This window comes from Acanthisitta chloris, unplaced genomic scaffold, assembly GCF_000695815.1.
Source record: "Acanthisitta chloris isolate BGI_N310 unplaced genomic scaffold, ASM69581v1 scaffold39697, whole genome shotgun sequence".
NCBI classification, from domain to species: domain Eukaryota; kingdom Metazoa; phylum Chordata; class Aves; order Passeriformes; family Acanthisittidae; genus Acanthisitta; species Acanthisitta chloris.
The window spans coordinates 12,827-36,576 of NW_008682762.1; the positions used below are offsets into that span (position 1 = coordinate 12,827).

Here is a 23,750-nt window from a genome sequence, read left to right on the forward strand (position 1 = left end):
TGTGCTTTATACATAATAAAAAATATCCAGTTCCTGTAAAAAAAATTTGGCTTTTTTTTTCAGTTACAAAAAAATAAAGAGGAAAATAGTGGACTTATTAGCTCTGGAAACACCCTTTGAACCACTAACTCCAAAACAAACTGTCTGTTAGAAGATGATCTGAACTTTGCCTTTTTGACCTGTGTAAAAGATCACTTGGAACCAACAGATCTGCATGTGATGTTTTGACAAATGTTAGAAGCCACAGGCCAACCCCCACTCCATTTCTTATTTACTAATTTGATTTGGTATTATTATGGTGTTCCAGCTACAGAGAAGAGAGATTTTGCATCAAAAGCATTTTACTGCTGGTCAGAAGTGCTGGTCAGAAGTACTTGTCAGGCTGACAGCTGCCCTGATGATGAAATACTGTGCAGGACCTAACGGCTGTTCTGTAAACCAACAGCACTCTTTGCATGTATAATGTGAAACCTGTGCCCCTATTTTATTGATTGCACCATGTGCTATCCCAGAGCTCCCTCAATATGTTATTTTTTTGGTTTTCTACTAAATCTGTTCAAAGACAGAAGGTCTCCTAACCAGTCAAAAAGTGCTCTGGAGTATTTGTCCTGTCATATAGTTTCAACTAGATCACAGTGGTGGAAAAGAGAAATCTTCAAGTTTAGTTTCTTCTTTCTGCCATTGCCTTAGAGGACATAGTACAAAACCTGCCTGTTGCTCTGCCTGAGCAGATCTGCTCACCAGTCCTTCCTTCTCCTCAAACAGGACTGGGAAAACATCACTGAAGCTAAGCACACAGGATGGCAGCAGCACGGAACTGTGTCTGCTTGTAGCTAGTCAGTCTCTAAGACCTTTACTTGGTACTGATTTCAAAGTAGAAAACCTCAGCATTCAAGTATCTTTAAAACTTCCCAAGTAATATATTGTCTATAGGTGAAGGGACTCTTCTAGGAAAACCCACAGAAATGCTGAAGATTAAAAAAGGAATGTGAAGGGAAATCAAAGTTCTTTTGCTTCAGCTGCAGTTCCTATTAACAAAAACAAATCTAGGTATGTGTTTTGTTACTGAATTTTGTTCCTGTCTTCCTGGCATGATTTTAGTGCAGTAATTTGGGTTAAAGGAATGATAGCAATGGAAGTCAATGAAACTTTTCTTCTGTAACTCCAGATTTTCTTGTTTTGCTCATAGGCTTTCCAGAACTTCTGCTTAAAGTAGGAGTGCTGCTAGTAAGTAAAATGAAGGGTACAGTGTATATTTGCTCTTACTGCCTTATCTGAATGGGAAGACAGTGCTGTAATTAAGTCCAACATTCCGGTGTTCTAGATAGCATGTGCCTATTTCACTGACGCTTCTGTCTACCTTCACTTTAGCATCATGTGCTCCAAGTATATTGCTTGTAAGGAGTTATTGGCACCGTAATTGCAAATTTGGACATACCTATATTTACATGGTGCACTGCAATAAGAAAGCTGACATAAAATTTCCTTTTGTGTGTTATGATATTGACATGTTTAAATCAGAGAAGCTTAATTTGTAAATTATTGAAGACATAATTACTTTGTAACCAGTCAAGCCACAGCTCACCAATACTTCTCATTCATTCAAGCCCTGTAATATTACAAGCAGCCCAGACTAGGAACAGAATCATTAAAATAGTTTGCAACAGAGCAACTGGCAACATAATGCATCTTTAATAAATACATGTCTACATGCACCCTGAACCTCCTGTTGATTCCCCTGGGATGTGTGCCACACCTTCAAAACCTTTCCCTATGGAGGAGGCCAAAAGAGGGTGGACAAGCAAGGATCATGGGAAGGGAACTTCACTGAATTCACAGTGTGGTGCATGCTCTGCTGTGGAACACTATTGCATGCATGGTTACCAATATTCAGTGCCTTCATTTCTGCTGCCTTGCAAATTTTATGTGTTGCCTTGCCTATACTGAGCCCACTGCTGAGCAGCATCAACAGGAAAGCCATTATCAGCTAAGCAGCCAGCGAGAGTTTTGCATTTGCATTGTCTAATGTACAATTAGAAAATGTAACTAGATCTGCACATAGCTAATTTCAGTGTGTGGGGAAAGCAGCAGAGCAGTGGCTGCTCAGCTGTAGTCCCATCCCAGGCTCTGTTCCTTTCCTTGCCATGCCTCCAGCAGAGCCGTGGGGCCAGCTTGGGGTGCAGTTATTCTGAGCACTAAACCACATGGTCTCAGAAACATCTTAATAAACTCTGACCAGCAACGCAGCCAACAGCTTCACCTCAAAATAGAACAGCTATCTAAGATCTCAACACAGCCAGAGAGCATCTTGTCCATCCAAGAAGACAGGAACTCTGGTACCCAGGAAAAATGACTGAAAAAACCCACTTTGAAACAGATATGCTGACGCTCACGCGATTCGTTATGGAGAAGGGACGGCGCGTTAAAGGAACGACAGGGGAGCTGACACAGCTGCTCAACTCCATACTGACTGCCATAAAGGCCATTTCCTCTGCTGTCAGAAAGGCAGGCCTTGCCCACATGTGAGTCCTACCTTGGGATACAGGGAGGAAGAGGAGTTACAGCTGCTTGCATGGCAAGGCTGGGGAGTGGGCAGGGATTATTAAATACTTCAGAAGTGTTGAGGTCAGAGCCTGGATTATCAAGAGTGGGAAGCAGGAGATCTCTTTCTGGAGCATCTTAATATTGGGCACAAGACAGACATTTAAACTAACCACAGTTCTCTAATATTTTAATCTAAAAATATAAGTCAGAACTTCAATGTACTGTTCACCTCGATATCTCTTGTACTTGTTGATATTTATCTGTTTTTAAATCTACTGTGAATTTGCTGAAAATCACACCATGATATTTTTAATGCAGACTATCACACTGTGATATTTTCCACTAGCATCCAAGCCATGCTGCTGAACTGTGCAAATCAGGGCTTGTCTTGTCTTGGGAAGTTGATTTTTTGCCTGTCTGCTGTATAAGTAATGGCCTAAAGCAACAGCCCTGTGAGAAATGCCATACACTGCCATGCATGGGTGCATTTCTCCTTCCTTCCTTCAGATCTATCCCTCAATCAGGGTTGCAGGCAGGGAGTCTCAAAAGACCCTATATGAAAAAAACATAATAATTTGGCATCTACTGCTTTAGCAAATGGAATAAAGAATTGCCTTAGCATAACTGGAATGTACTGAGCTGTTCCTCATGCAACCAGGTGAAATAGACATCAGCCTCTGTCTTTTAAACCTGATCTATCTGAAGCAGTTCAGGGATTATGCTTTTAGAATAGAAAGGTTTTGAAATGTATTGAAAGATATGTTTCTGGACATGCCAAGTATGTACATATACATACATGCATGAAAGAGACAATGAATATATTTGTGAAAGAAAATCAACATTTGTTCTGGTTTGGTTTTGTGTTTTGTTTGTTGTTGTTCTGGGATTTTTTTCCCCATGGAAACACTAAAAATGTGTGACACTGGGACTTTTGTTTGTGCTTCTGTTGATTATTTGGTCAAAGTCCTCAATTAACTTTGCAAATCATGAATTCAATGTCTCAAAACTCTCACCCTCACTTTACAGGCACAGACCACAGAATGTAGAGCAGATATGAGACATACTCAAAATTAACAGCAGCATCAGGGTCCTATGCCATTACTGTATAACTATGCTTTGCCTATATCCTTACTAGGTGAAGCTGAGCTGTTTTGCCTCCCTGTGTTAGCGTAGAAAACACATAATCACGGAATGATTATATGGGTGCTTTTATTGAAGAGCTCTGGGAGCCGGGGTACAGACCCAAATCTGACTCCGACATGGTTCTGAGATGGATACATTTTTATACTCTTCTCTTACATAACCATGGTATAGTCATATGTTAATCATTACTTTGCTATTGTTCTATTGATTTCATCCAAGCATGATTCGAGTTCTCTTTCATCCTTGTTATGCTTCACCCAAGCATGAGTTTCAGTCCCCCTTCCATCATTGTTGTATTTCACCCGAGCATGAGTTCGAACCCCCTTTTCCATGATGGTTGTATAATTATCTGTTATTTAGGGGGTACGTACAGGTAGGTACCCAGGTGTACGTGCACAGGTACACCTCGACCTGCTAAGATAATGATCACTCTTCTCATTAAGGCCTATTCTAGCTACCTTGCCACTAAGGCCTACTTTAGCTACCTTGCCACTGAGGCCTACTTCAGCTAGCTTGCCACTAAGGCCTACTTTAACTCCCATGATTTTAGAAACATTTTATCCCATGTTATCACCTGAGAACAGTTGTTTTCATGTCACTTTTATCTTTCAATATGCAATCTCTGAAGTATGTAATAAGTGCAGAGAAACTAGGGTTGGAATAGCCACATAGCCTTCTTCTCTTTCAACAAAAAACACCTATTACATTAAAGAGCAAATGTCTCTCTCTATAAACAAAAGCTTGAGACGGTGAATCAGAAATATCTAAAGACTCCAAACACACAAATCAGTAACTTGCACCATTTGAATTACTGCAACTAACCATGAAATTTCAAAAATTCTCGTGGCAAACTTTCAACCACTGTGACTGGCTTACATTCATCTGCATCTGTGTAGTTAAAGAGCTCTGGTTTTTCTAGCCCCTCCAAATAGGAGGCTGTGAAGTGTCTTCTCTAGTGCTGAAGAGCTCAGCATAGACATTTTAACAAATTTGCAATTCAAAAATGAAGGAGAACTTTTACCAAGTCATAGACTTGAGTTGGGATTGTGCCTGAAAATACACTAACTGGGGAATAGGTACTTAGCACTCCATGAAAATCACGGTCCTTTCCAGTATCTCAAATTTTACACTCCAAAATAAAATGCTCAAAATGCTCAATACTTCTGAAAAGCTCAGGCAGCTTTCAGCTTTGAGACCTACTCTGCCCCCAGCTAAAGCCTGCTGCTGACCAACATCATACTAGGGACTAATTAGGACTAATTACTTGCCCCTTTCTTATTCCCCCCCTTTTTCTTTCTTTCTTTGAATTTTCCATAATTAAAAAAAAATAGCTACGTCTACTCCATGCGTGGTTTCTTACATTTCTAAGATGCCTAGATCATGCACTTTAGGTCTAAACAGTGTTTTCTCAACTAGAAATCTCAGAAACATATATGCTACTTCATTAGTATATTGCTAACATCAGGATAGGAAAAAGAAGCATCATCCTATCTCAGCTGTGGATCACTGAATAAAACAGACCTTGATCCTGAGATACAGTTCAGTATGGGAAATTACCTGGGGATGTATTTAAAGTTTCTGATTTGGGGCTGTCTGTGGGCTGAATGAATGTGGGTTAAAGGGCAGTCATGGAGCTGTGAGCAGCCAGAGGCAGAAAACAGTGCAGATGCTACCTGGCCCTTCTGCTTCCTCAAAGCTGCTGCCAGCCCGTTTGTGGGGCTGCTAGGGAAGCCTGGCACCCACAAGCTGGGCTGTAGGCTCTGGTCCTGGCCTAGAGAACATCAAAGCAGGAGGAAAAGGACTCAGGTAAAGCCCCAAAATGATACCATTGCCCCTTCTCTTTCTTATACATGCTTTTCTTTTCTAGGAGCAGCACCAGTCTTATAACGGACCTTAGCAGTTTAATCCAAAGATTATGATGGGGAATCCAAAGATGTGGGAAGATGAGAGGAAGGAGCCACCCTGACTTGTTTTCTTTTCCCCTAAAACCCTGTAATATTGGCCTCCCTCAGGCTTCTTGATACTTTTACTTTTCTGTAGGTTTGGTATAGCTGGCACCGTGAATGTGACTGGTGATGAGGTGAAGAAACTGGATGTATTATCCAACTCCCTGGTGATTAATATGCTCCAGTCCTCTTACAGCACCTGCGTCCTGGTCACAGAGGAGAACAAAGAGGCTATCATCACCCCGAAAGACAAGCGGGTCTGTGCAGCTCCTGCGTTCAGGGGGGTTATAGGCTCAGCCAGCAGCAGATGGCACTCTTGTTTCAAGTATGAAACCCGGGCCTGGCCTCAAAACTAACCCTTCCCTGGGGAATTGAGAAAATTTGCACCATTACACCATTGTTTTGATTAATAACTGTGGTGGATGGCATGGTTTCAACAGCTGAAGGAGGTATGGAGGGTAAAATTATTATTAAAGTTTTGTGAAGGGGGAAGAATGATTATTTTTGAGCTTGTTAACACATCCCAGGTCCCAGGTGTAAGTGTACTATTACATTCCCTGCCCACCAGTGTAATGGTTTTGGATTACATTAATATTTAGGCAAGATAAAATGAGACGAGAGCCTGGCAGAACTGGGTTTTATGTTACATGTCCAAAGGAAACACCTGACTGCTTCATCAGGCTTCCCCCAGGAGGGGATCCTATTGCAGTAAGATATTGCTCGTGCTGATGTAACCTGCCCTGTACCAAAGACATTTTCTTTCTGCCTTCTTACCCTCAAACCTCACATCACAGGGAAATCCTTCCATTCGAAACAAAGGGTATTAAAATAAAACATATTTACTTGAGGAAGATTCTTGCTTCCAGAATGAGTCACTCCTTTTGCTTTCAAATGATTTCTCACACTACTTGATAGCAGAGGACTGCTCCTTTCTATCATCTGATTTTGTGCTGTCAAAGCAGAAACATACCCACTCCTATTTCTGTGGCAGACCCTCAGGGAGTCATTGTTGTGCTGCAGGGCCAGCTGGGTCAGCAGTGCAGCCTTCTCTGGCAAGCCATATCAGACATATTTGGAGGGCTAAATGCAGTTATAAAAACATGGGACTTGTCAAGTAAAAAGAAATAATAACACAAAACAACATATCATCTAATGCTTCCCTTGTCATTTCTGTTTAGGGTAAATATGTGGTGTGCTTTGACCCCCTTGATGGCTCATCCAATATAGACTGCTTGGCACCAATAGGAACAATATTTGCTATCTACAGAAAGGTAATATGATGGATGATGGACATATGGCATGATTCACTTGGTGAAAGCAAAATGTCTTGGGTTCATCACCTTGTTAGTTTCTTTCCTAGGTCCTGCAAATGTTTCTGGGGAAAACAGCCTTAGAGGGAGTAGAAGAGGTAACACTTGAGATTAGTGTGTGCTAATATGCTGCCTGAATTCCCAGAAAGGGGACACGCCGCCCCATGAAATTGTTAGGTGGCAGCACTTCCCTCCTCCAGACACACTGGTTCTTAAATAAAGCCCTCTCACCATCAGGCAGCTGGTTAGCTCCTTCAGTGATGCCTGACTCACTGAGGGGTGTCCTGGGGCTCACAAATCACAGTGTTTGTCCTTCTGGACACTGACTGGGGAGGGCTGGCAGCCATTGCCTGGATGTATCGTGGTTACCAGTGCGGTAGCTTTCCAGCACAAGTTACCATGCTTGTTATGGACAGGAGTTACAAGCGTGGTAATGATGGAGACTGAAGGAAGGAGTCACCTGCATTTGTCCAGGCCCTGCCAGCATGTCTGCTCCCATGGGGCTGCACACAACAGCAACTGCGCAGACAATTACAAATGCTAATAGTTAGTCATGCCAAGTCTTGTGATTTGTTTGCTAATCTCCCTGCAGTTGGTGTTTTTCCCAAAGCCTGAGCTCACAGTCATATGACTGTGAGAGACCCTCAGCCATTACTATTGTGAAGTAACATTTACAGTGCTTGTGACTTCAAAGAAGTCTTTGCAGACTCAGATGCTACACTTAAAACAAAGGAAGATGTCTTTAAAGTATCTCTCCTCTTTTAACTCATTATTTTCAACTGGCTAGTCCTCAATTTTTACATTTCTTGTAGGAGATACACTAATCATCACTGCAGAGAATATGCATCTGTCTACTGGTGAACCAAATAATTATGGCACAGTCTCAAGGGGGTTGTGGCACAAGCCAAATCCTGGTATATGGCTGTCTGCATGGTTAATGGTTAGTGCAAATGCACACCATAGGTGCAGTGCAGGTCAGAAAACACTGAGATGATGCCTGGGTATGGTTTGTGAGAAGAGCAGCCCAGGGACTACCTCCAGCACCATCCAGCATCTCGCTTTTTATAGAGAAGATAGCTTATCTGTGTGGATGCTATCTGTGAAATGTACTCTTAGGGTAAGCAAAAGGACCCCACCCTTTTAAGTTATCTCTCTAAAAATAGCCTAAATGACAAAAGCAGCTCCTAAAATTTGCAGCATGCAATGGCTACATTGTCCACTATGCTTAAAGGTGGTAAGAACCACCTTATAAATACTAAACACCATCTTTCTCTTTAGAAATGTTGTGCTAATTTACTCTGTATAACTACAAAGGCAAGAGCTCACTGTGATTTCTCTGCTATCTTTAACTCTCCCGTTAATGTCTGCAAAGAGTATGGGCTGCCCAGTCTTTCTCAGGATTCTGTTTCAGAATTAGAACACTTCCCAAGTTTCCAAATGCTCAAGCTTTCAAATAATTTTCTGATCCTTTCACAGTTGTTGTACTATATATTGACATAGTTGTTGTAAATACTGTTTTAAGTTACTGTTTTCGGTGTGTGTATGTTTCAGTGCTTCATAGAAAGGAAATTACATTGTTTCATACAAATAGTTCATATCCAATTGAAATGCTAGGATGACACAGTGTTTCTCCATTACAAGAACAGCTTTTCAATTTTCTCTGCACAGTTAGAAACAATGTTGAATTTACAGGCTTTCACTTGCAGAACACTTTCATTAAAACGCTAATTCCAAAGTACATGTTACTTAATGTAACTCTGACAACACAATATCATAGCAACACTATCACCTTTAAACACTAGTAACTTCAAACACTTTGAAATAATTAAACAAGTGCCTTATTGATTGTTACCGAAGGGTAGTGTGAAAAGATTAAAAGTGAGTTGTTTATCCCTGTGTTTAAGTATCACTTAAGTATCACTTAAGAAACAAAACATAATTTCAGGCTGTTTAATGTTGGTGAACAACATTGTGGAAAAGCTAGAACAATTGTAATTCCAAAGGATGAACCTTAGCACCAGCCGATTCTAAGATGGGTGGATGACTGATTTTCTCACCATGCCTCACCTTATCTTCATTGCCAAAGGCACACCCTCAAGAACTGAAATATTTGGCTCATGTTAGGAAAGGAAAAAAGATTATGAGCACTTTTCTACCAGGGCCAGACTTGGCGAACACATTTCAAACCTGAAACTGTTTCTCTGACTGCTCCGAATCCAGAGTATCCACCATGGTGGCAGGTACCACTGCCTCCTGTCAGAAAACACTGCATCAGTTTCTTAGAGAAAAGTCACCAGGAAATACATATCAGCTCAGGTTTATTTAATGTTCTGGCTGGATTTTGCCTTCTGAAGCATGGGTGGTGGTGTTAAAAAGACTGAAACCATCAGAAAGTGGAGCTGAGGGAGGAGCTTTGCTGAATCAGCAAAGGACATGACCTCAACAGTTGTTGCTGCTAAGGGGCTCTAAGATGCCAGAGTGTCAGGGTGTGGTGACAATAAGTATTTTTCGCTTGGGTTCTTCCAGTTTTAATGCCATTGAGCTGAATCTACAACTCTCAATTCAGACTGCACAAATATGCTATGAAACTCTGTTGCTTTGTGTCACTCTGGTTTTAATTTGTAACTTTGCCCAGTGCCTCTGATGTATTTTATTTGCCACCCTTCACTGTCATGAGGACAATGTCCTCCCCTTCATGTGGTCCCTCATAGAGAAGGTGTAAGAATTCAGTGTAAATGCAAAGGATACTCATGAAACATATGATACAAATGGAGACTTGGAGACTAAGTCCCTCCAGAGCTACTCCCAGTGCTGGTGTGTAATGTTAGGCAAATCCTACATGCAAAAAATTGCAACTCAGATATCACCTGAGGGTACCCCTATAGCCAAACTCTGCAGACCTTTTTTTCATCTGCTTCACATCAACAATGAATTGAAGTGACTATGTCAGAGCTTCTCCACAGTCCATCCACCTGTTTCAGTGCTTAGCATAAAGATATTTGACTACCACCATCATATTCAAAATATAATGGAAAGGAAATCCATCTGTACATCAGAAAGAAGTGAAAATACACATCACTGAAGAGTGTACTGGTCAGCTTAACTCCCTGGTTTGTTTCACAGTACGTGCTACCTGGCAGGACAAAACTCCTATAGTCCTAACAATGAAATATCAGCTATTCTGTGGCCTTTCCACATTCTGACGAGCTCTACAAAATGTTTGTTTCAGACTGAGCTTTCTTCCTTCCTTTTGGAAGCTATATCTTGGAAACACTGTTGTGACCATGGATAGATAAACAAATTAATTCTGCCGAACTATCTCCTGAAGGAAGAGTTCCTCTGGATTTTTTTCAGAATAGTCAACAAATATATGATATCTCAGCCATATAAACTTAGGAAATGCATTTAAGAAATAGGACTGAAAAACTCATCTCAGAAAAAATATTTTAAATCAATATCATATGTAACCAGCAACTATGTATACTGTATATACACCATGTCCTATAAAACAAATCTCTTTGCAGTATTTAGACTTTTTATTTAATGGAAAAGCATACAAAAAGCTACAACAATCATACTATGTTTGCAACTAGTTGTGTAAATATATCTTTAACTCTGCATTTAATGTTGCAAATAATTTGTCTACTATAGACAACCATTGCTTTTGATGTTGAGATATATGTGCCATGGGCATATATTTTTGAAAGAGATGATGCTGTGTAGGGCATAATAGTTGGTTCTGTATAAGATTGGTTAGCAAAGTATTAGCCACTATTAGTCAATATTCAAACCTCTGAAATATAGAAACAGATGTTTTAACTAGTCTTCCTTCATCATGCACTTTATAACCTCTCTGAGAAAGCAGCTTGAACATAATTTCAAGGGACTGGGTACTGGAGGTATTTGTATATGCTGTATTTCAACTCCATGAAGAGCTGGTTGGCAACTGGATTTTTTTTCCACAGAAGGACTTGGCAAATTAATAACAATAAAAAGATTGGAGCAAAATACTGTTAAGAACTCTAAGTGTGGCAATAAAAGTGACAAAATCTTTCAGCTGAAATGAAAACATTTTGATGTGAAATTACTGTCTTCATATACCAAGAAAGATGTAGTTTTGGTGTTCCATATCTGAGTTTTCCTCTAGATGTTGGCAGACAATGATGAATGGAATCACCTTGCTAGGACCTGGATGGGCACCCTGAGAGCTCCTTGCCATGAGGCACACCAGAGAATTTCCTCTGTGGGAGAAAAGATGTTTTCCATTGAAAAATATCTATAGACATCATTCTTGATTTTTAAAGAATTCACTCAATATTAATCAATTTTTTCCTGCACAAAACTGTCTTCACTGATTTATTTTTTAACCCATATATTCTGTGCTAGATTTGCTATTTCTACTTAGCTGCTACTCAATCCAATTAAGCCCATGCAGTCACTGAGAAACTGAGTTTGGAACAATGAAATACTAAACTGAGGCCTGAAAAAAGGGGGTTTCTCATTTTAATTCCTCACAAATCATCATCAAAGCATCCACACAAGACCCACCACAACTGGCAAGCTTTTAAATAAACATTAATATCAAGCATTCCCTATCCGTTTTGTAGTTGCAGAAGGTGAAGGCTGGAACCAGCCTCCCCAAGTATTCTTGGCTCATGTCCTTGCTTACCCTGCCAGACAAACTCTTGTAAGCCATGGCAGAGACACACCCCTAGAGCTGTCTGGAAATATTTGCACCAGACAGGTCTGCTTGTTCAGTGGTAAGCAAAGTGCCAAATCAAAATATAAGTGTCAGAACTTGGCTAAAAGTATAAAGTGAAATGCCACCTGAATGTTCTGTGTAGAGTTATAGATGTATACCTACTCAAAGGCACTTTACATAATTAAACACATTTGTTATTTTATATATAATATGAACTTTTATGTCCTTTCAGTTACCCATCTCTTCATGAGCAGAGACCAGTGCATAAACTTGGTTCCATCATGCTGCACAATCTGTATTACTGAAAGCATTTTGTCTGTAATGCTAATTACAGCATTTATCTCACAGTTATTCCCTCTGAGGGGTGTCAGTATCACAGCTTATGTTTACATTTACAGAAAATTAGTCCCTCTGCCGTGTCTCAGATTTCTGATGATCTTGAATTAATAGACTGGGCTGTAATGCTAAGGTATCAGTTTTGTTGCAGGTATCATATTGATTGCGCAACATGTATAAAATAACAAACTTTCAACCTCCTGTCCCAGCGTGCATGTGTACTTGTATCAAACTTGTTCTGAGCTAGTGTGAATAATCTCTTTTTCAGTTGTTTCAAAGGCCTGCATAGACACAAAAATGAAATTTGTCACACATTATTATTGAAGCCTTGTTTTGATTGTTCATAATCAGAATTTAACCTTCAGTCCAATGGTAATTTTTCCTCAGGAAACAGACGATGAACCCTCTGAAAAAGATGCTTTACAGCCTGGACGCAAGATTGTCGCTGCAGGCTATGCCCTGTATGGTAGTGCTACACTGGTTGCCCTCTCCACAGGACAAGGAGTGGACTGCTTCATGCTTGATCCGGTACAGTCATGGTGTAGATCACATTGCCACTATCTTTTAAAGCTTTATGTGCTTGGTTTTACTTATTTTTGTTGGTTCTTGTCTCTGTAATCTGGGCAATCTATGCAATTCTTTTATTCATGTCTAGCAGCACCCCACCTCTTCCTTAGAAGTATTTAATAATACATAGGCATGTTGGTTGCAATACCTGTTTGTTTTTTTTCTATTCAGTAGCAGAGAAGTTAAGTTAAATTCTTAGTTAAGCATTTGAAATCCTGTTCATTCAAACAAAAACTTAAGAAAATTTAATCTGAACAGTGTCTTTGCCTCCACTTAAAGAACTCTTCTCTCTTGTTCTTGATTTTTCTGTCTGTAAAAGAACATCTGCATGTTCAGTGTTTAGCCTGAGGCAAAGACTGGCTTTTTGATACAGTTCATGCAGAGAAATGTTTGATTTCCTGAGTGCAGTTTAGTTTTATGGCTAAGTCACCTAAGCTGCATACACAAAGATTTGCAAAAGCATAACCATGCCTGTACAATTGGACATCTGCCACCCCTCAGTGCCCAGCCCAAAAGTCCAACAAGTGTTACTGTAGTCATGCAGGAAGACCATTCATTTGTAAAACCAGCATTAGATGTGGGCAATAACTTAGGAGGGTTTTTTTTTTTTAATATATAAAAGGATGCATTATTATCAAAACTTTTAGCATTTATAAATAATCTTGTTCCAAGTGGAAAGAACTGGGACCTGAAATGCTCTGGTTAGAGAGAGAAAAAGAGAAGGTGGAACTTGAACTGTGACAGCAACACCTGGGGATAGCTAACCACATTCACTCTAAGGTATTTAGAGAAGATAGGCAGGAAGAGTTAAAAATTCAGAAGACAGTGTAATTTCTTAATTTGCAGCCTCATGATTTGTGGACAGAAATTCATGATCCATCTGCTTTCAGGTCTGGCTGGTGTTCTTTTGATATGCTAACTATTGCACTCAATTTGCTTTTTGTTTATAGTACCAATGTGACAAGTTTTCACTAACTTAATGCAGACTTTCTGCTTTCTGCTCTTTTTGAAATACTGTGAGGTTATACACAAGACTGGTGTTGAAAGGACCAAGCTGTGCTAGCATTTCTGCCATCTCTAGTGTGACAGCTGCTAAAGAGAGTCAACAAAATTTTCCGCTGCTTGCTAATAGCTCATCTATCATGTTCTGCAGGGTATTGGTGAATTTATTTTGGTGGACAGAGATATTAAAATCAAGCAGAAAGGGAAGATATACAGTCTCAATGAAGGATATGCGAAGTATTTTTATCCTGAAATGACAGAATATTTACAAAAGAAGAAATTCCCTGAGGTAAGCAATTACTAGCAATGCACTGGCAAGCACTGCATTCAGTGCAATTCTGGCTGATGGAAAAGGATTTGAAGGCCTCCTTGAGTTGAGCCCCATGTAACCTTTTCATGCCATCAGGTCCATTTTGGGTATGTATCTAATGTGTTTGTTCTGGTGCCCTGACATCTTTTGTAACTTAGAGTTTGGTAAATAGAATCATAGCTTGTTCATAACTGTGTGAAGGAAAATGTGCCGAAGAATCAGATTTTTCAACAAAGCTCTGAAACTGTGCCAGCCAAATTTGTGGGTATCCTTATTTTCTATCTTTATCTGAATATGCCGTTCAGTCATATGTGCAGCTGGGCATTTGGGACTAGAATGCACATACCCCCCAGAAGGTGCTTGCAGTGATCTCTTTCCTGTACATGCTTGCACCTGAGAAATGCAGTATCACTCTTGCATTCTCTATTTGCATCATATGGATCATGAACCAACCTCTGGATCAAAAGAACCCCAACAAAACAAATTATGTGAGGCACAAATTTCACATTGTTCAATTGTTAAAAGAGAGGCATCCTATATCTGATGAACTTCCTTGGGCACATAGTTCTGTATGGCCTTTTGTCAATGCTAGGAGGACAGAACACAAACTCTCAACGTGGAAAGCTGGAAGCTCTCCATAAAGTGTGGCTATGTGACTAGTTTTTCATAAAGAAGTATGGTGATGTGGATCAACTCAGGACTGAATTTGGTCAGGAAAGCGGTTTTAATGTTCCTCTTGTTGTTTTGTTTTGTTTTGGGGATTTTTTTGTTTGTTTGACTATGTTTTGGTTGGTTGATTGGTTGTTATTTTGGTTTTTTTTTAAAAAAAAAGACATAGGGTTATCTTTCAAGTTGTTAGTTGATGAGAATACTTACATATGGTTCATGTTAAAAAAATGGATCCAGTAGAAAACCTCAAGGTGCTGTACAAGGGAAATAGAGCAAGTAAACATTTAAACTACAGTCCTGTGATAAACTCCTCCTTCTGAGCTGAATATCTGTATTTACTACATTGGCTACAGCTGCAAGGCTGATCTCATACCTAAACCTCTTTTCCATATCACCCAGATTGTAGCTACAGGGAGTATCATGTCACAGCATTCTAAATATATTCATTTTTAATATTTGAAGTTGTTTTGAAACTTCAAATCTGTGTTCAGTTCAGCTGTGAGAGAAGCAGAAGCCCACGTCACCGCTTTCATACTTCCTGAAACCTAATCCAGCTGGGAAAGTGGAGAACATCTGTGCATCTCCTTCTGATCACATTATGCTAGGCTATGTATTCACTGTAATGCCCTAAGACTGGATTTATTAATTTGTACTTTTGCAAAGTGTTGCTTAAAATGAAACTCTCAAACAAGTACATCAACCCCAGATAACTATGAAAAGACTGAGAAGAGTTCAAACCCAGTGGAAAGACCAGACAGAGGTATTTCACCACAGGATCAGTGAGGACAGCTCTATCATGTGACTCACTAAATTCTTAGGTTAGGACATACTGGAAAAGCCTCAGTTCCAAATGGTAATTTATCTCAAATCTGTGCTTTATTTGAGGAAAATCTACTGAAATTGTTGTCCTACTGCAATAAAAGTTGGCAAATGTGTTTTTGTTACTTTAAAGCAAGTAGCACAGAAGCGCATTGGTTGTTTGGGGTGGAGGAAGCCTCCTCAAGGCTGTTGAGCAAAACATTGTTTTGCTGCTCTGAGATGTACAGTTATCTGTATGAGAAGGGCCAAGGCACCAATGTTAGGGCTGCAAAGCACTAGGAAGTGCCTTGCCCATCTGAAAGCTTGTCATCAACCTGAGTTTTGGAAACAGCATAACTCAGTTCCTTGATTTGAAAAGGACATTATATTTGCACTGTGGGTGGACAAGAGAGAAAAAGTGTTGACATTCTTATGTAGCACAAAACCTGCTTTTTGTCACCATCTGTAAGCCTAACCAGATACAGCTACATTCATGATGTTCCTACCTTCCCTGTAGTGCCCAGGTGGAGCATTTCACAGCTTTGGTCTTTGTCTTCCTCTCTCCAGCATGCTGACGGGAAGTGGAGGGTATCTGCTGGATACCACCTGCCTGTGACTTAAGGAGGAACTGACAAGTGAGGCATGGGGTGACCCCTTCCTGCTAATGCAGACCACTGACCCTATATTCTTCTGGCCACTAGAAGCCATGAGACTAGGCATTAATTTCAGCTACTTGTTATTTTCTTGTATTTTTTCCTTTTGATCTTACCTCTATTAACTCCTTCCTGTGGTTCTTGGTCAACATGCTGATCAGATGACTCTCTAACATTGCCACAGAAGACTGAAAAGTTAAAAATAAAACAGGAAAACAAAGTAGAATGTCCACAACATGTCCCATGTTCTTTATCATTGTCATTGGCAACCAAACATTATAAATAAACTATTTATGTGGAGAGGAGAGATTTCCCTTTACTATCTAGCAACAGTGTGCCAGATCAGACAGTCTGGACTACTACACCATGTTGACCCTCAAATTTTCTTGTGGATCACCATCCACCTAAGGCATCAACTCTGAATGAAAAGCACTAGAAAAGTGCTACTGTTCTGCAGCCCAGTTGTAAACCTCCTACCACTGTCACGTGGCTCTTAGTGGGAATATTTGTCTAGCCACATATCTTCTGGTATGAGAGTAAAGCTAACTTTTTGTTAAGCTTGACAAAATCACCTCCTGCTTAACCATCTTGAAAAGTAAGCTGCTATTTGCAAGACTGCCTGTAATACAACATGTTTACTCCAGTTTGCAATGTTTAATAGGTGCTGCTGGGCCAGAAACTGTTTCTGCACAAATTTCACTCTAACTCCTTCCCAAAGCAGGTGCTTCCTTCTGTAATGTTTGCAGGGCCCTAGCTTCTATCTGGCACTGGTTCACCAACAGTAGAACTTACAAATATGCTGTGGGCATTGTCATACTTTGCTATTCCACCTATTTTTATCTTTTCTTCCTACAGTCAGGCACAAGAGAAGCTGAGTCTCATCACAGCTGAGACCTATGCAATGGAGACTCCCTGGTTAAGAATTTGTCTTAGCAATGTCATAAAAAACTTGCCATCAACAGCACATTTTAGTAGAAACATTCTTCTGCCAGCTAGCCAAGCTGTGTCCAAGTGATACAAAAAACCTAATAAAACCACCATACCTTTGCTACCGCATCTCTATGTGAAACAAGGGATGCTGGGTGTTGCTGTTGTAGTATGTAGACAAGATTTCTTTCCTCCTCTCTCCTAGTCATCGTAGTTATACAAAAATAACCTGGTTTTGTTCTGTTATAGAGGAACAGAGCTGTCAAGAATCAGCAGAATAAAGAAGTGAAAATTGACATTATCACAGTGTGAAGAAAAAAAGAACCACAGGTCCTATCTGTTCTGAGTCATTCTGTTTCTTTGCAAAAAAAAAGGAGGCAGCAGAAAGGGTAAAAGCAAGAGTAACCACAAGTTCACTCAAACGCCATGGATACTGACCAAGGGAACATCAAGGTTGTCCAGCTTTTCCATTAGAATCAACTGAACAAGTAGAAGTAGTTATTGAGCAAACACACAGCTTGGCATTGCTGAGGACTTGGGATGAACCTGTCTAGCCCTCATGCTGTGTTATTTTGTTTGAGAAGAAAGCTTAGGCAATATGCCAACCTGCATGCAACACTGATTAACTTTCTCATCTGTAAGAAAAATGCATGAGTGATGAAACTGGAGACATAAGGAATATATTTCAGTAACTAAAAGCATTATTTATTCCTCCCATGCTGGATGGTAAGGGCAGTAAAAATTTCATTTCACTCTGTGGTTCAAGTGATAACCATATCAGAATGGAGGAATTTCTCTTCTGCATTTTTCTCACCACTGTTTCTAGCAGGTGAATTTCTATAAAGGTAAGAAGCCACTAAAATTATCAGTGGCATCTCATCTGCTTAGAATATCCTGAGTTGGAAGGGCACCCAGAAAGGATTCTTAACATAATACTGCCCACGTACACAGAAATTGTGCAAATAATCTGCATGTGAATAGGACATACTGCACATTCCACACATGTCTGATGATTTGTACACAGATGTCTCAGCTGTGCAGCTCATGGTCAGTAAATTTTGTACCTCAGTGGCATCTCATCTGCTTAGAATATCCTGAGTTGGAAGGGCACCCAGAAAGGATTCTTAACATAATACTGCCCACGTACACAGAAATTGTGCAAATAATCTGCATGTGAATAGGACATACTGCACATTCCACACATGTCTGATGATTTGTACACAGATGTCTCAGCTGTGCAGCTCATGGTCAGTAAATTTTGTACCTGTGGGTTGCAGACTACTTAGCTGATGCTGTAGAAGCAGTCCTTAGCAGTCTGCTTTAGGGGATGCTTATTGTTGATATGCTATGACTTAGCTTAATGTTCCACAAACCTTTCTTAAGACTTGGTACATTACCTTTTGAAACCCTAAAAGAGAGTTCTTTGATTGTATTTTTGAAGGTAATTTGAGGCTGTAATGATATTTCCCAGACTTTAACTGCAAACTTGCTTTAACACCTCTTAAGGTGGTTTTTTTTCTGACATCAGATTTTGACAATTGCAAAGGCACAAGTGCATCTGAAGCCTAAATATGCAATTATTTGAGCATAAGCATGAAAAATAAGGGGCTAAATACTTAAAACTATTGTTCAGTTGTGCCTGGAAGTAATAGGACCAGGTATAAACAAAGCTAAACATAAAAGCTTCAAGCTGTGTCTTATCCATCATCTTTTTCATAGTTTGTATTGTTTTCTCCTGAATTTCCAATAGTTTTCCTAAAGTGTACAACAAGAAAGAATCATGAAAAACAACATAAGTACAGTTGAACAAGGGCTATTATATAGGCTGGAACAGGTGTCTCTTCCAGTTTTACTATCAGCTATATCAAATATCCAAGTCTTATGTTTAACGGCTTAAGACTCAACTTCCTAGTGTTCTGTTGCATTATAGTCTCTTCGCATTTTAAAAGAGAATAATTATCAAGAGTTCATGGTTGCACTGAACAATTGAAAAAGTGATTTCAGAATAGAGTGATGTTTTTCTCGATTTGTGTGGTTTACTCCTGCTTGTGGGTTTTTTCTTCTCTTAGTTAACTTTACGATTCTGCTGGGAGGGGTGACTAACATGTCTGAAGGTCTTGGACCTGGCATTGCTGAACAAGTTCTCTATGTATTTCTCTGGTCCTAGTAACAGCACAGGGTGAGATTTGTAGAAAGCCATTAAGGTCTTTTATTTAAAAACTGAACTAGAGAAAAAAAAATTGCAGAGGTCTTTTCAAACTTTTAGCTTTGCAATACAAAAACATATATGTGTATTAAATGTGCAGGAAGTCCTAATCTCCAGTTGTTTTCTGGGGAGGTGCAAATTCCTCCCCTGCTTCATTGAAGACAGAATGAGAACTATCAAAAGATTATCAGAGTTCTGCTCATGGTAGCTTTCAAAAAGCTTTCTTTCAGTTTATATTTTATACCTCCCCTTCATAAAAGTATGGTGATATGTCACTCCATTTTTTGAATGGAGCTTATTTGGTATGTATGCAGTTCTATTTGTCAAGACACCTTGCTTGCCTTCTATATTTCCTGCCTAACCATTTTTATGACCAGCAGACCTGAGACAGCCAAGAGTACTCCCTGATTGCTCTCACTAGGAAGACCTCTCCTTCAACAACATTAATTTCTAAGCTGAGAGCAAGGAAAACTATGTTCATGAATAAATTGCTATCTCCCAAACTAAGCTGCAGAATGAAGGCTATGACCAATTTCACCACTGGATGAATAAGCTAGAAGGTAAAAGTTGGAGTACTTTGGGAACCATCTGGACATGTAGTGAAAAGTGACATCCCTCCTAATTGCCTGGCTTAGGAATCAGTGAAGGATCAACAATCAAATTAGTGCCTTGGTCGGATAACATGAAGAGGTTTTCACTCCTTTGGTTTTTCACAGGCTGGGGGTTAATTCCAAATTCTCCACTCAAATTACAGGCACCCCAGTTTGCATACTGTGAATGCAGTTCTTTAAAGCACTTCTTTTAGAGCCCGGTAGATGATAAAAGGCTAAGCTTCAGGCTGGTTTAGGCATTTACAATACCCATAAGCAGCCATTGATTTAAACAGCTTTGATTCCTGTTTCATAACAAAATTACACTTTGCCACACTACTGCTGTCTAGCCTGGTAGATATAATGCTTTACTCCATGTTTTCCAGGATGGCAGTTCCCCATATGGTGCCAGGTATGTGGGATCCATGGTAGCTGATGTTCACCGTACATTGATGTATGGTGGGATCTTCATGTATCCTGCTAATCAGAAGAATCCTAAAGGAAAGGTAAATCATTCGACTTCCTTTCTGGTGAACTTAGCCAGAGATTTAAAGGAATAGTTAAAATAAATAAACATAGTAATTTTCCACCCCTGGAAATAATTATTAATGGATATGATGATCAGCAACTGAATATAGGCAAGAAATTTAGGCACTTGCCAATTCAGGCCAAACATCTTCCTGTGTGCTTTAATATTACAAACTACTCAAATGATTTTCACTGCAACCAAGGACTTTGCTGATTTTTCTAAAGATAACCATTTCAGTACCGTAGAAACCCACTGAAATACCTATGCATAGCTGGCCAATACAACATGGACCTAAGGAAGACCTCTGCACATTAAACTGGCAACTAGATTTGTCCCACAGGTGGGACACACTGAACTCCAGACAGGGTTTCAATGCTAGAAAACCAAGGTTACCTACTTAATGTTTCCAGAGGGCACTGAGTTTACTATCACCAGCTCTGCAAACAAAGGCTTCTACTACCTATCGGGAAAACTCTGTCAGTGGAAGGTGAATTTCATGTGCTCTGAGACCAGTATTTTGGGAAAGATGATTTCCCATTTGTACACCTGTATGGAACACACTGTGACCTAACGCAGTGTAATGCAATGCAGTGAATCCCTGAAACCGATGGGCCATGAACCTCAACTTTTCTCCTGCAGCATCAGATACTCTTATTATCAAAATTGTAAACAAATGTGTTTTAAAAGACCTACTTACACAGCTGATCTGTGGACCACCAGTAACCTGCAGGTCATCCTTAGGAAATTATTGGCACAGTGCAGAATAAATTGGTCATGGTGTTCTGACTCCCATTGCCACCTTCTTTCCTGACCAATATCATATTTAAAAACTGTGTTCAAATAGTTTTGTGTTCAGGGCTGGTATGTGGAGGAACTTGCTCTCATAAATTTACTTGCCCCATCTCCCACAATGGTAGAAGAATGTCCCAATGTCTACAGCCTTCAGGATGTAGGATTACTGGTTCCATCATGGTGGGCTTGTGTTTATCACAATACTAGCAGATCCAAGTGATCTTCGAAGCAAGAACAGGAAAAGAATTCTCTAGAGCATATGAAACTGAAAATGTCTGCATGCTTGTCCAGACAAATTTGATTTAAATATCTGAATCAGCATCCCGGGGAAAAAAAACCCCAAACAACGCCCCAAAAAAGCCCTCATTAAATGATGTGGATCTGTTTGTGCATTAGAGCAAGACAAAAAAAGGAATTTGCTGTGTGTGAGGAAAGTGGGTTTGCTGACTGGCCTCTTCAAATTAAACTTTTTGTTTTGAAATCTGTATTAGACCATTGTTGAATAGAACAAAAATGAGAAACATAACAAAAGAACAAATGAACAAAGTGCTTATAGAATTTAATAGAAATTAAGATTTCCGTAACTGTTAGCCTACATTCACTAATGGATTGCTCTGGCTTGCACTACCATGTCGAGAGAATGAAGCTAAGTAATGAAAGAAGAAAAACTGTGCGATAAATCCAAATAAAAGTTTTCTTCCTTCCTTCTCAGAGTGCAAGTGTATATAGTTCTTTTCACATAAACCTCTTCTTGTTGGAGAAATAATGCCTTTGTGGCAGATCATCATTTTCCTGAAAGACAGTCTATGTACTTGGGTAGAGAGCTGAGAGGAATCAAATGTCACTGGAATTGATTAAAAGCCTTTAGAGCAAATGCTAATGACACGGATGTAGGCTCTCATATACAGAGCTCCTTCTATAAGTTAAAGAAAGATAACAAAATGCTCAATAAACAGTACAGAGCAAACAATATCTAGTCACATTTCTGAAGAGTGGCAATCAAATCCTGAAATTTGAAACTGGGAGCATCAACTTTCAAACTCCAAAACACCCTGACCAAACACAACTTGATTACCCCAAGCTCTGAAGTAACACAAATTTTGCCTTTTCTTGCCTGGAAATGTTAACGTAGTTGGCTTAAGATTTGTCTGTGGTCCATACAGCTCCTTTTAACATTTGTAATAAAATACAGCTCCACTGGTGCTGCACATCAGTACATCAGCTTGGAAACGATAGTGGTGATGCTTGGATGCAGGGTTGGTACACTCTTCCTCAAAACAGAAGATGTTAAGGAGGTGAGGAGAGGGAAGGAAGGACTGATTGAAAGACATCGCTACTTAGGTCAATTGAAGTTTGGTATAAAAGTCTCCAAAATCACAAAACAAAATCTAGGTTTTGTTAAGTCCTTTGGTATAATTGCCCAAAGGCAATCATGTGTTCCCCCTTTCTTTCTAGCTCCGACTTCTCTATGAGTGCAACCCTATGGCTTTCATCATTGAGCAAGCAGGCGGGATAGCAACTACGGGGACTGAACCAGTATTGGATGTGAAACCTGACAATATTCACCAGAGAGTTCCTATTATCCTTGGTTCTCCAGATGATGTGCAAGAATACCTTGCTTTTGTGAAGAAGCACAAGAAGAGCAGCTAAAGTCTTTTCCATACCAGATGTTTTTCATTCACTTTCAGTTTACAGGAAAAGTTGTACCTTTCAAGATGGTGGATGCTAGTAATTAGCACCCATCTCTCAGTGAAAGTCTCACTTTATGAGAACAAAACAAATAGAGAAAATAGCTGAAGGGGATAAAAGTTCAAAAATTTCATTTGTCCTTGCAGGCAAATGTAAAATCTTATAACTCTGGTTTATGCAGCACAAACATAGAGACAGAGACCTGTTTTCTAAATAGAAACTACTTACTTTATATAATATTAACAAAAGGAGGTGAATTGTGTCAGTACTCCCATTTGATCAGAAGCTTTAGATGTAAAGTTACATGGACGGCATTGTTTGAGACACGATTTTCACATCAATATTTGCAATACCATTATCTGGATTTTCTGTCAAAGGTTTTTTCGTAGATGCTTTTTATCTTGACAGCCCTAAGAAAAGCAAAAGTCTCATGCTGTCTGAAGCAGCATTTTTAAGCTCCACATTATATATGTCTTGGGTAATTAATAGAGATGAAAAGGCTGCAATGTTGCCAGGGTATTTCGATTCTCATAAGAACAGGAAATACCTTGTGTATTTACAGACAGGCGACTTTCAATGGCACAAACTATAATAAATCATCACTATGGATGTGACACTCAAATTATGCCTATTCCCTGTTTATCCATTGTCCTCTGCAACAGAAGAGAACACAAAGCCACTGTTACACCTCCATTGTCTTTCACTTTTAAAGGTTCTGATTTCACAATGAAGCTTGGCATTTCATAGACATTATACTGCCATTTCTAGCCACTGTGGTGTTCCACCCTTCAGGGCAAGGGAGTACCCAAGATTAGTAGATGCTCATAGTTGAAAAGTACAACAAAAGTCAGAAAGTCTGCAAAAGCTTAGAAGTTTTCTTAGTAAATTACACACTTGGCATGCACATTGGTACAAGTTAGTCTCTGATCTTCTAGTATAAGCACATGGCAGTTGGTTTTGGAAATAAGAGTAGGATAAAAGGGAAGAGACAGAGAGAAGTGAATTAATGGCAGGGGTGAGGAGAGAAGGGAAGAGTG

The 23,750-nt window shown here is 39.7% G+C and overlaps 1 protein-coding gene across 1 annotated transcript; it reads left to right on the top strand.

Moving 5' to 3' along the window:
• The first annotated feature begins 2,285 nt into the window (after window positions 1-2,285).
• Window positions 2,286-22,674, top strand: FBP2 (fructose-1,6-bisphosphatase 2). Its single transcript, XM_009078641.1, has 7 exons — window positions 2,286-2,522; window positions 5,728-5,890; window positions 6,812-6,904; window positions 12,369-12,509; window positions 13,702-13,839; window positions 20,090-20,209; window positions 22,480-22,674. Exons 1-7 carry the CDS (start codon window positions 2,350-2,352, stop codon window positions 22,672-22,674), a joined length of 1,023 nt encoding a protein of 340 aa, XP_009076889.1. The 5' UTR covers window positions 2,286-2,349.
• The last annotated feature ends 1,076 nt before the right edge of the window (window positions 22,675-23,750 follow it).